The sequence below is a fragment of the Piliocolobus tephrosceles genome, chromosome 6 (assembly GCF_002776525.5).
Source record: "Piliocolobus tephrosceles isolate RC106 chromosome 6, ASM277652v3, whole genome shotgun sequence".
Classification (NCBI taxonomy): domain Eukaryota; kingdom Metazoa; phylum Chordata; class Mammalia; order Primates; family Cercopithecidae; genus Piliocolobus; species Piliocolobus tephrosceles.
Window position 1 is genome coordinate 83,153,556 of NC_045439.1, and position 14,089 is coordinate 83,167,644.

Sequence of the window (14,089 nt, forward strand, 5' to 3'; positions counted from 1 at the left end):
TCTCAGATGTATTCTCCTAAGAGATGTGGGGTGGTGGTAGGTAGGTATGTTTTTGCTTCCAAAATAATGTTATCTTGTGCACTGTAGGAAGTTTACTGGCATCCCTGCCTTCTACCCAAAGGTGGCAGTAGCATTTCCAAATTGTGACAACCAAAAATGTCCCTAGATACTGTGAGATAGTCCTTGGGAAGCAAAATTGCCCCCAGTTGAGGACCATTGTTCTACTTCAGTGCTGTTCAATTGAAGTATAACACAAGCCACACATGTAATTTAAAAATGTCTTATAGCCATGTTTTTAAAAAGAAGTACACGTACAATTATAAATATAATAGTAATATTTTATGTGATGTACCAGTTAACATGAAATGTAGTTCTACCAAAACAGTAAAGTTTGTGTTTAGTGGGAAACATTTAACACAGCTTTAGCTTGTACATTTGTTTTAAAATTTCAGAAATTCAGTTCTGCAGTTATACAGGCCACATTTCAGGTAGCCACATGTGGCTAGTGGCTATTGATTTGGACAGGGCAGGTCTAGAGTTTCTCAGTTGTGTAATCAAAAGTGAACAGACAGTTTTAATTTGTATAGTTCAGTAGCCAATATGTAGAAATGGGTATCTGTCTAGTTACCTGGGTGACCAGCCTACAGTGATCACTGGGGATGATGGAATATAGTCAGATTGTTCCCCACATGCTCCATTAGCAAAACATGGCATTCTCCCCAACATCACCTCATTTCTTTCTCATCATCCATCCGCTCACCAACTTCCTCTCTCCACATTTTGCTTCCTCCCTACTCCTTTCTACATTTTACTTCCTTTCTACTCCTCTTTCCAGCTAAATACTATATAAGCAAAGAATTTATAAGACTTCAATTTTTTTTTTTTTTGGCCAACTGAAACATAGGGAACCTTAAAATAGGGATAAACATGTGAAGTTCTTACAGTAGAAATTTTAATTGGCTGTATGTTAGAACAAAATCTTTATCAGGAGTAGGAAGGCTGAAATATGTTATTTTAAAACATATTTTGTCATGAAGGGATATTCTGAAGATATAAAACTTATATATAATGATTTTTTATGTCAGAAATAAATGTGAGGCTTTCTATGATTCTCATTTGTTCAGTAATTACTCAACAAATATTTATCAAATGCTGACTATGTCATGCATGTTCCAGGTGCTGGGAGTAGAGTAGTGAAGCAAATGGAGTTCATGATCTCATAGAGCTCATATTCCAGTGGGAAAGAGTCAGATACTAAGTAAAAATAAAAAATGTCAGGTTATGGTAAGTGCTATGAAGAAGATTAAGACAAATTATATCAGGAGTGCCAAGAGAAATAGAGATAGGATTGCTATTTTATACAATGTGTTAGAGAATTGTTCTTTTAGTAGAATGATTCTCAGACTGGGGTCTGAGTGGGCCAGGGTATGCATGTCATGATAGAAGAGTTTCATATCTTCCTGAAACATCCAGTTTTATTCAGAGATATCCTTGGGAGCAGATGATTTTTAGTGAATATGCCGTGGTTAGTAATATTCCTCTGAATTTTAAGGATAAAGTGGTAGACTTTGAAGATTGAGTTGACTTATTTCTGCCTTTAGTTCTGTAGGCTCCTGAATACTCAGGTTAGGTGGCTGAAAAGTCTGAGAAGCACTGCCTTGATATTTCAGTGTCTCAAGAAGTTTCAGAAGAAAATAAGAGCAGGACAGTGTTGGTGGTGTTCACATTGATCTATCCAGACTCTAGCACAGTGCCTGGCACATAACTGGGGAGGGGAAGTGGTGGGCAATATATTTAGCTTGAATAACCCAAAGTAATGTAGGAAAATATAAGTAAGTGAATGAAGCACAGGAGTGCTTTTGGTTGGATGTATGTAATTACTCAAAATATCTTTGTTTCTGCTAGAGCCTTATGAGATATGTGGATAGACCTTAGCTAATAAATGATCTAGACCCCAAATTAGAAGATTAGAAGTTGAAAGAAAAAAAGTGGCTAGAAATTCAGATAGTGTTGGGCTGGCTCTAGTAAAAAAAAGATCTTAAATAACTAAACATCCTTTTTTATTACTAATCTTAAGACTTCTTTGAAAGTGAACTTAAAAACATTTCCATGACTTTTATAAATGTCCAAGAATTGATCTATATATTTAACCTTTGATCAAATTTGTTCATGTTTACAATAATCATAGCTAATGAAAGAGGGGGGTCGAAATGGATCCCATTCACTAAGTAGTTTTAATTTAAAGGGAGAGAATCCGGAAAATATAAATGCTAATGTTCAAGGTGATTGACAGAAAAATGTAATTTAGTAGTCAAATAATGTTATCTTTTAATGGAATGATAGATCTGAACCCCACTGCAAAGGAACAGGTTAAAATGCTTGATATTATTACAATTAACAGTAGTAGAAAAATAAGGTTATTTAAAAAACAAATGAAAGACTGCCACTTCTGGGAAAATTGAGTAGATATATTTTTCTCTATTCCTTTTGCTAAATACACCCAAAAACCCAAGATGTTACATGTGAAACAAGCATAAGAAGACTCTGAAAGGTAGAGAGAGAAAAATTGAGATTGAGTGGCTAGGGAGCTTGAGACCCAAGGAACAGCATGATTGTTAGTTCTTTTTATATTTCTTGCGACAGAGTCTTGCTCTGTTGCCCAGGCTGGAGTGTGGTGGTGTGATCTGGGCTCACTGCAGCCTCCGCCTCCCAGGATCAAATGAGTAGCTGGGATTATAGGCATGTGTCACCACTGCCAGCTAATTTTTGTATTTTTAGTAGAGACAGAGTTTCGCCATGTTGGCCAGGCTGATCTCGAACTCCTGGCCTTAAATGATCCATCCATCTTGGCCTGCCAAAATGCTGGGATTACATATGTGCGTTACTGCACCCAGCCAACTTGGTGGTTAGTTCTATGGGCTCAGGTTCCCCACCCCGCCCAAGACCCTGTCAGGAACCTGGGCTGTGTTTTGCCTCATATATCCCAGACTTGGAGCTAAAGAAGCCAGCAACCTGGAAACCCTAATAGGCACAAACGAAAAACGCCTCAACAAAAGGTGCTCTCTAGCCAAAGGGGCAGGAAAAAGGCATCTCACCAAGACAAAAGCTGTTAGACTGTACTTACTCCTACTCCAGTCAAACACCACAGAAGAAACTGTGGCCCCACCCTACCATGCCAGTCAAAGACCATGCCAGGAGCCTAGATTTCCACCCTTCCCAGGTTGTGGTGAGGCATCTCAGCCTCCTTGCTAAGTGGTGTCAAAGTTGGAGTAGGGAGCCAAGACTTTTATCCTAGCCAGGCAGTAATGAGGCCCCTCCCATGTCAGTAGAGAACACATGGAGAGCCTCGACTTTCACCCCATCCAGCTGTAAGAGGCAACCCTTCCCTTCACACTGGGGTGGTATCAAAGGAGGCCCAGTGGAGAGTCAAGACTTTACCATCATGTAGTAGCAAGGCCCCCTCCGTGGTGTCAACACCATGTGACCATGTAGGGGAACAATAATGAGACAGTCCTACCCCTTCTACCCAGGGAGGCATCAGCAGAGGCCTAGCGGGGTGCTGGAACTCCCAACCCTGCTAAGAAGCAATGAGGAAACCCCTCCCCACTTACACATTAGTGGAGACTGAGTGGGAAACTTGAAATGACAGTAATGAGACAGCACTCCGCCCCCCATCCACTTTCTCTGCTAGTGTGGTGTTAGAAGAAGAGAGCTAAAACAGAAGGATTAAATAAGATCCAGAGTGTCATAACATAATACCTAAAATATCCAGGTTTCAGTTGAACGTAATACATCATACCAAGAATCAGGAAAACCTCAGCTGAAAGGAGAAAAGACAGTGACAGAGATTTTAGAATTACCTGACAAAGATTGTAAAGCAGTCATCAAAGAATCGCTTCAGTGAACAATCATAAACACATTTGAAGCAAATGAAAAAATAGAAATCTCAGTGAAGAAAAAGGTCTCTTCAATGCAGATTTTAAAAAGTTTACTCTCTTTCAAATAACAACAAACAAAAAACTGAATTAAACAGTTTTCTTTTTTGGTTTTCTCTTCATTCTTACCACCCTAAAGAAGTTGTCTTTAACATCTGTTTTCTTCTCAGTTTCTTTATCTAATGTATCTGCAAGATTTTACCTCCTACATGTCTCTGGAATCCATCCATGAATTAACCACGTGCCTTATTCTAAGTTATAGTCTCTGCAGTGGCCTCCTAATTGTTCTTCCCACTTGTACTCTGGCCTCATTCCAGATACACCTTCACACTCCTGCCAGAGCAGTCTTTTCAAAGCTCTCATTTTACCACAGCACTCTCAACCCCCTACCCACTTTTAAAAATGTTTAATGGATTTCCATTGTTCTTAGGTTAAGGACCCAAATTCTTAAAACGGTTTTCAAAGCCTTATGCAGTCTGGCTCCATCCTCATCCTCCTCTCTTTTCTTACACTTTGCCACACTGATTTCTTTTAGATCCCCAAACCACTGTGATCCTTTCTGCCACAATTAATTTGCATGTGCTAGTCTATCTTTCTGAAATATTTTTCCCACCTCATTTTAGTTAGCTTCTACTCGTTCTTCAGATCTCAGCTTAGGGGTTACTTTGTCAAGAAAATCTCTCCTCGTCCCTCATTTCCTGGCAGGTTCTTTTGCTATACCATTTTGTAGAATTATCTTCTATGTGTGTGTTTCCCACTTGAGATGCATGACAGCACTGATTGTGTTTTTGCTCAGTGCTATATCCCCAGCTGCTACCTGACACATATGGACACACCAGTAAATATTTGTTAAATGAATGAGTAAATCTCTCTCCTTACCTTCTTGATCCAACTTTTTAAGAGTAGTCAATACTTTTTTGCTTTCTTTTTGTCCCTATTGTTACAGCCATAGTTAATCTTTTGCTCTTTAATTCTGGACCATTGTAATTATATAATCAAACTTCTGCTTCAGTGTTTTCCCACCTTTTTTTGTTTCTTCATAAAAGTCTGATTGTGTCATTACTCTGCTCAAAAGCCTTTCCCTAAGACCTGAAACCATAAAAATTCTAGAAGATAACATTCAAAAAACCCTTCTAGACATTGGCTTAGGCAAAGACTTCATGACCCTGAATGCAAAAACAAACACAAGAAAAACAAAGATAAATAGATGGGACTTAATTTAAAAAGTTTCCGCACAGCAAAAGAAATAATTAGTAGAGTAAACAGACAACCCACAGAATGGGAGAAAAGCTTCACAATCTATACATCCGACAAAGGACTAATATCCAGAAGCTACAAGGAACTCAAACAAATCAGTGAGAAAAAAAACAAGCAATGCCATCAAAAAGTGGGCTGAGGACATGAATAGACAGTTCTCAAAAGAAGATATACAAATGGCCAACAAACATGAAAAAATGCTCAACATCATTAATGATGAGGGAAATGCAAATCAAGCCGCAGTGCGAAACCGCCTTCCTCCTGCAAGAATGGCCATAATCAAAAAATCAAAAAGTAATAGATCTTGACGTGAATGTGGTGAAAAGGGAACACTTTTACACTGCTGGTGGGAATGTAAGCTAGTACAACCACTATAGAAAACAGTGTGGAGATTCTGTAAAGAACTACAAGTAGATCTGTCATTTGATCCAGCAATCCCATTCCTGTATCTATAATGAGGAATAGAAGTCATTATACAAAAAAGATACTGCACATGCATGTTATAGCAGCACAATTTGCAATTGCAAAAATATGGAACCAGCCCAAATGCCCATCAATTGATGAGTGAATAAAGAAATTGTGGTATAAATATATACTACTCAGCCATAAAATTGAATGAAATAACACCATTCACAGCAACCTGGATTGAATGGGAGACCATTATTTTAAGTGAAGTAACTCAGGAATGGAAAACCAAACATCCTGTGTTCTCACTCGTAAGTGGGAGCTAAGCTATGAAGATGCAAAGGCATAAGAATGATACAGTGGACTTTGGGGATTCAGGGGAAAGGGTGAGGGGTTGCTGAGGGATAAAAGGCTACCCGTTGGGTGCAGTGTACACTGCTTGGGTGATGGATGGACCACAATCTCAGAAATCACCACTAAAGAACTTTTTCGTGTAACCAAACACAACCTGTTCCCCAAAAACCTATTGAAATAATTTTTTTAAAATCTTTCCCCTTGGTCAAAAAAGAAAAGTTCTCCTTAGCACACCAACCTCTTCCAGACTGACCCTAGGCTACTCAGGGATACCTTATGCGCAGGAACACTGAGTTTACTTGAGTCCATTGGCTGTATATATTTTTTCACATTGGTTTTTTTCTTTGCATCTTTGAATTTTGGAGTTCCAAAGGCTTGATGGTCTTTTTACTGTGAGCCTTAAACTCGTTGAATGAATTAATTCTGCCAAGCAAATGGACATTAATTCTTCCAGGCTTTTTTTAAAGGGAGTAAAATCAATCCCATTAAGAAAGACTGACTGCTACACTACTGGTACTCACATATGCCAAATACCAGGCATCAAGTATCAATAATATTTTTTAGTATAATTATTAGATATAAATTACTATATCTCGCTTTCAAAAATAACAACTAGTGTTTCAAATTATGTTCATCTCAGCTGGGTATCATGTATACATTGCTGATTTTTCATTTGATGAACATTAAGTTTTTTGTTTCTGAAACTTAGTAAATTTTATCCAGGTATAAAGTGTAGGATTTTAATTTTTGTAAATTTTTCTTATTTTGTGAGGCACCAAAGACCTGTCTTATCTCTCCATTTATTTCATCCCAGTCATTCCTGCTCTATTCCATTATATAATATCTTGCTTCTCTGTTTCATCAGGTAAACCTGGGATTTAAGGGTGTAATTAAGACATTTCTGATAGGAAGGTTGCTTAATAAAGGTTAGTCATGACCTTACAGGGTCGTATTTCTTGGAGAAGTCACCAAATCTCATTCTGGCTTTCAGCTTTCTATGTCCAGAAACTTAATCATGTTTATTAAATTCAGGAAGACTAGTTACCTAGACTTTACAACGTAATGAAATTTAGGCCAGACTAGCACTTCATTTACCTAGAATGAGAATTATAAATGTGGCCAAGACTGTATAGTCATTTCCTCTGATTTTTTTTACCCTTATAAGGAATTCTTTTTTTTTTTTTTTTTTTTTTTTTGAGATGGAGTCTCGCTCTGTCACCCAGGCTGGAGCGCAGTGGCATGATCTTGGCTTACTGCAACCTCCGCTTCCCGGGTTCAAGCAATTCTCCTGCCTCAACCTCTGAGTAGCTGGGATTACAGGCATGCACCACCACACCTGGCTAATTTTTGTATTTTTAGTAGAGACGGGGTTTCTCCTGTAATCCCAGCACTTTGGGAGGCCGAGGTGGGTGGATCACCTGAGTTCAGGAGTTTGAGGCCAGCCTATAAGGAATTCTATATGAAAAGCCAAATTATAATCAGAACTTTTTAACAGTATTAAGATTTGGAAGAAAAGTCTAACCTGTGGAAACGAGTTTGGATGTGGAACTTCAAAATAAAAATATATGTGTACATTTATTTTTGTGTTTGGTACTATATTTTGAATTTATGTCATCTATGAAAGTGACTTTTAAAGTGGCAGCTTTAATTAGGTACTTGTCTCTAGAATTAACTGCATCTCTTGCCCTATGTCAAGTACCTTTATATGTCTGATTTGGTTAATAACTCTCCAAATTAACTAAACTTGTTCACTTTATACAAATTTGATTGGAATATTGATTGTTCTTCAGTGTTATGGGATTATTTTAGTTTCTCTTTAAATCAGCTTAAATAACTCTTGTAGAGTTGGCCAGTAAACATCCTGATTGATAATGGCATGATGGTGACTGATTTGTGCCCAGCTACCACACCCAGGGAGCTGCTCTCTGGCAACCATTCTGTCTCTCTTCCCTTCCTCTTTTCCTCCCTCTCCTAGATAAGCTACCACAGGGAAACTTTCAGTAGGCACTGTGACCCCTTGACTTAATGTTTTGGATCTAACATTTTGCCCTCTTTTGTGTTTTTTTTCTGTTACTAATCTCATTGTAGCATAGCTGTGCTGGTGTAACTAACTCTCAGATTGATTCCAGACTTCAAAATTACATAATTTGGAAAAAAACTGGCCAGAATAGGGAGACATGGATGGGCTGAAGGAACTGAAATTGGTTCTAAGTGTGATACCCCTTTGGGAATAACTAGAAGTGTCAGAGATAATTCATTGTAACATTTGATTTGTATTTGTGATACTTATGCATGTAAAATATGAGCAAAGCACATTGGACTAAATTAAATTCTGATAATTTTATGTTAGTCTTGGTTCATCTATAGCTATATAAATAATAATACTGTTCAAGTGTTTTCTCTATTTTATGTGGAGAGTTTCTCAGGTATTATTTTCCTAGTACTGAAATGTATCTTTTTTTTTTTCTTTCTTTCTTTTTAACACAGTTCTGAAAGATTGGTATTGCTGGCAGGTGGTAGCCTGGAGATCAGTGATGTTACTGAGGATGATGCTGGGACTTATTTTTGTATAGCTGATAATGGAAATGAGACAATTGAAGCTCAAGCAGAACTTACAGTACAAGGTATGTAAATATTTGCTGTATAATTTTAAAATCCTGTGTACTTTCTGGGTCTGCTAATTTTTAAAAAATATTAACATGGTCGAGGCAATACAGCAAAACAATTAAAAGCATAACTCCTAGACCAGACTGCTTGGGTTTAAATTCTAAATCTTATGTTTCCTAGATATATGACTATAGAAAACTTACTTAATTTCTCTGAACCTCATTTTCCTCAGCTGTAAAATGGAAATAATAAGAGTATTTACCTTATTGGGATTGTTTGAGGGTTAAAAGAGCCGACACTTGTAAAACCCCTGGAATAGTGACTAGAATATTGTAAAAGCTCAATGTTAGTTATTGTTATTATTTTGAGTAGTAGTAGTAGTGACAGGAAGGGTATGATCTGGGGCATCTGGAAGATTCACTTTTCTTCTCTCAGGATGTTTTCTGATGAAGATGTCTGTGTTCTGTGACCCCGAATTATGTCTCTCCTCTGTGTTGGTGTCCTTTTCTTTTGGGTGAACAGATCACCCAGGAAGGAGCATAGTATGCCTCTCAATATAGCTTGGTTTGATGATCTGGTGTTTATTTTCCTCTGTTCGTACTTCCGATAATTACTGCAATAGTTGTTCTTCCTTTTTCTCCATACTCTTGCCTTTTCCCCTTGTAGGTTCTCTGATTCAGACGTCAGAAAATAAAGATGTCATGTATACATAGTCTCATCTTTATCCCCATCTCCTTTGCCATTCCTCCATGTGGAAATGTACCCTCAAGTGCTGGCTAGAGGTGACTAAAATGACCAGAGGTCACTTTTCTACCTCTTCTCTTCTTCCCACCCCCTCGGAACTCCCAGATTGGTAGCTTTCAATCTAGAAAGACTGCTCCCAGTGCTGTTTCTCCCTAAGAGTTAGGAGTGCTGTTTCACTCACTGTAGTCTCTGCTCACTGCAGCCTCTCCCTCTGTCACCCAGGCTGGAGTGGAGTGGCACAGTCTCTGCTCCCTGCAGCCTCGACCTCCTGGGTTCAAGCAATCATTGTGCCTCAGCCCCACAAGTAGCTGAGACTACACACATGTGCTGCCATGCCCAGTTAGTTTTTGTATTTTTGGTAGAGATGGGGTTTCATCATGTTGCCCAGGCTGGTCTCGAACTCCTGGGCTCAAACGATCCACCTGCCTGGGCCTCCCAAAGTGCTGAGATTACAGGCATGAGCCACTGTGCCTGGTCAGAGAAAGGTATACCATTGATGAGCAAACTCATGAATTGGAAGATTACATTGAGTAATTCTCTGAGAATGCAGCATTAAATGATAAAGAAAGATAACAAATGGAGTAAAATCTAAGAGATATGATAGGTACATGTAGAAGGACTATCTAGATAAATAGATGTCTTAGAGAGAAAGGAAGAGGCAAATATTTGAAGAAATAATTAAGATACATTTTTCAGAATTAGACTTGTAGAACACCTTAGACTAAAAGGACCTACAGACTGTTAAATAGGTGAAAGAAGGAAAAACCCACCTTGAGGTCCATTTACAGTAACATACAATAATATATAATTATATATACAGTAACATATAATATCAAAGACAAAAAAATTCTAAAACCTTCCAGTGACAAAGAGCAGATCACCTACAAAAGGAAAAGAATTGGATTGAACCTAAGTGTTGATTTGAGAAATCTGGTATCAAGAGGACACTAGAGTAATCTTTTTAAGGTGTTAAGAGACATTGAAAACACACAATCTATATGCATCCAAAATGTGAGGCATAATAAAAATTATCACATAAGACCTCTGAAGGTTTGCAACACAAACATACATTGAAAACACTTTTGGAATAAATACTCAATAAAAGATATATCTGGGAAATACTGCAAGAGCCTTTTAAAACAAACGGGGAGTTTTAAAACAGCTCCCAGATTCCAGATTCTTTGACTATCCTTCTGAGAGTGGTGGAGTTTATGTCCCTTGCTCTTGAATCTGGGCGGGCTTGGAGCTATTTGGATCAATAGAGTATGGCAGAAGTCATATGTGACTTCTGAGGCTTTTAAAAAGATGTGCATTGGTTGTCATACTTGGAGAGAATTTCTTTAAAAAGAAAAGACGGTGCAGATTTCTCCTGGCTCTCTTGATGCTAAGAATGTACAATGGGGAAAGCATAGTCTCTTCAGTAGATGGTGCTGGATAAACTGGATAGCCACATGTGGGAGAATGAAATCAGACCCTTATCTCTTATATACACCACACACAAAAATCAACTCAAAATGGATTAGACACTTAAACATAACACCTGAACTGTAAAACTACTAAAAGAAAAGAGGGGAAAAGCTTATTGGCATTGGTTTTGGCAAAAGTTTTTTGGATGTGACCCCAGAAAACACAGGCGACAAAAGCAAAAATAGATAAATTGGATTGCATTGAACTGAGATGCTCCTGCCAGTAATGGAAACAGTCGGCAGTGAAGAGACAACCTATGGAATGGGAGAAAATATTTGCAAACCAATGAAAACAGAAGAAGGAAATGATGACAAGAGCAAAAATTAATGAAATAAAAAAACAAACATTCAAAACAGAGAATGTCAGCAAAACCAAAAGTTGATTCTTTGTAATGCATAACAATATTGATAAATCCCAGAGAAGACATACATAACTTGACAGAGATCTTTATCTAGACTCCGGGTTGTCAGAGTACTGCTTGTGGGCTAAATCTTCCTGACTGCTTATTTTTGTACAGCTTGTGAGCTAAAAATAGTTTATATATTTTTAAATAGTTGAAAAATATCGGAAGAATAATATTTTGTGATACATGAAAATTTTACGAGATTTCAAAATTTATTGTTCATGCAGTCTTACTGGCATACTGCCACACTCATTCATTTATGTATTGCCTATGACTGCTTTCATGCCACTACACAGGAGTTGAGTAGTCGTGACAGAGACCATATGGCTCACAGAGCCTAAAATATTTACTGTCTGGCTCTTTAGAGAAAAAGTTTGCTAATCCCTGATGTAGGTTCTACAAAGAACTACAGATCAGTAAGATAAACAAAGACAGAGAAACCAATAGAAAATGGGCAAAAGATTTGAACATCGACCTGGAAGAAGATGTCCAGCTAGCTATTAATATTTGAAAAAGTGGTTGTCATCATTAATCTTCAGAGAAATGCAAATAAAAACCACAGTGGGATATCACTATATTCCACTAGAATGGCTAAAATTGAAAAGCTTAACAAATACCAGGCATTGGTTGGGATGAAAAACACTGGGAACTCTAATTTACTGTTGACAGGAGTATACACTGACACAATCACTTTAAAATTCTGTTTGGCAGAATCTATTAAAAACTGTACACTGGCTAGGCACAGCGGCTCATGCCGGTAATCCCAGCACTTTGAGAGGCTGAGGCAGGAGGATCACTTGAGGCCAGGATTTGAAGACCAGCCTGGGCAGCATAGTGAGACCCTATTTCTACAAAAAATGAAAAAATTAGCTAGGCATGGTGGCATGCACCTATAGTTCCAGCTACTTGGGAGACTGAAGCAGGACGATTGCTTGAGCCAAGGACTTTGAGGTTTCAGTGAACTACGATCGTGCCACTGCATTCCAGTCTGGGTGACAAAGCAAGACCATCTCTAAAAAATAAAAACTTAAAAAAAAACTGTACACAGAAATACCCTATGATACAGTAGGTATATTCCTAGGAGTATGCTTACCAGAAATGTATAATTATATGCCCCCAAAACCATGGACAATAATGTTCTTACTATGAATAATTCAAATGTCCATCAAAATACAAATGTAGAGTAGTGTTCCAGTCATATAATGGCAAATTATCAGCAATGAAAATTGACAGATCACTGCTACACTCAACAATGTGGATGAATCAGAAACACCCGTAAAGAAGAAGCCAGACACAAAAGAATACCTACTATATATATAATTATATTATTATGTATAATTCCATTTGTGTAAAGTTCAAAAACAGACAAAACTAATCTGTGGTTTTAGAAGTCAGAATAGTGATTACTTTTGGAGAAGGGCAGAGTAGTTACTGAATGTTGCACAGCCCTGCTTCTGGTGTGTTTATGTTCTGTTTCTTAATCTGGGTGGTAGTTACAATTCAAGCTGTATCATTCATGTGTGCCACATGAGATCATCTCTTTTCTTTTTTTTTTACTGTTTACGGATTATGTGCAAAAACATATTTGGAAAATTTTGTTTTGAGCCCTGTCCCATAACTGAAAGCATTTATTTTTCAGATAGGGAGAGTAGATTTTGAGAAATAACTGGAGATATATATATAAATACAGTCATACCTGTCTGACTTCTGTTATTTTTTTAAGAAGTTATAGCTATAGGAAATGCCATAGTGAGTGCTAATGTAGAAAAGGTTGTAAGTTCATTTTTCATCTGTTAAATGTTTCAGATTTATTGTCTTATCATTAACTTCTGGAGTTTCTACACATGCAGTGACGTGAATTAGCCCATCATGTATTTCCTGTCATCTCAGATTGTTGATAACACTTAAAATGGGTCATGAGGGTTTTTTAAAACAGAAACTTTTCCTTTTTTTCTTCAAACAGTTACAATAGACTGTGATACACATGTCCTCTCCCCTGCCACCAAAAAGAAATTTTTCCATTTGTATTTTTGTGGAACAAATTGATATATTCTAAATTGGCTACCCCGTTGACATTGTAAATACCTATAACTAATCTACCACTTAAGTTTTAAACCTCACTGTCTTTCCTTAAGCCACAGCCTATGTCACTCTACTTCTTTGACTCTTCTGCTCTACTCTTATCTCTGGCCACATTAAGACATTGATCTCCCCTTTTCTCTCAGTCTTTGTGATTTCACTTCCCTTTACTTCATGATCAATTACAATATTCTGCTGTCATTAATTAGAGCTCTGAGTTCTTTTGCTTCGGGATAAAAAGCAAATTCCTTATGTCATGCATACAGAGTACATCCAGACCCTTCATAGTCGGCTTTTTCAGCGTTAACTGGAGTTAACACAGAGGAGTGACTGAGAGCAGTCTTGCCCCAGTGAGCCTGGATTCCAGTCTCAGCTCTGTCACTTAGCTTTGTGAACTTGGCCAAGTTAATTAATTTACCTGTGTCTTTGTTTCTTTTATCAGTTGAATGGGTTGTTATAAGGATTAAACTCTTTTCTTTTTAGAAGAACGAGCGTAAAGCACTTTTCTTGTAGTAATAAAATTGGAAACGTATATGTGATGTTGTAGGGAGAGGGGCAACAACAATTTCTGTCACCAGTTCACTACACAGGACATCAAAGGGGTGACAAGGGGCTGAGGGAGGAAAAGCCAGGAAACTTTGAGATCAGCAGAGAGAGTCAAGGGCCGAAAACAGATGTTGAAGCTGCGATGACCAGCATCATTTGCTTAACAGTCAGCAGTGATAGCTGGGCTTTCATTGGGTGGTTAAGTCTACAAACAACACCTTTAATTTATACTTTCAAATAAAGTTCTTAAAATTAAGGAAGTGGTGGAGCTTAGAAAGTTATGAGATTACAA

At 37.7% G+C, this 14,089-nt stretch overlaps 1 protein-coding gene across 4 annotated transcripts in view; it reads left to right on the forward strand.

Annotated features, from left to right (window-relative positions):
• The window catches only part of NEO1 (neogenin 1), a 249,870-nt gene that overhangs the window by 71,385 nt on the left and 164,396 nt on the right, over positions 1-14,089 (forward strand). For all 4 annotated transcript variants that reach the window (XM_023193105.2, XM_023193108.1, XM_023193107.1 and 1 more), the window contains exon 5: positions 8,439-8,575. In XM_023193105.2, the coding sequence (XP_023048873.1) occupies positions 8,439-8,575 (137 nt within the window). The remainder of the gene's footprint in view (positions 1-8,438; positions 8,576-14,089) is intronic.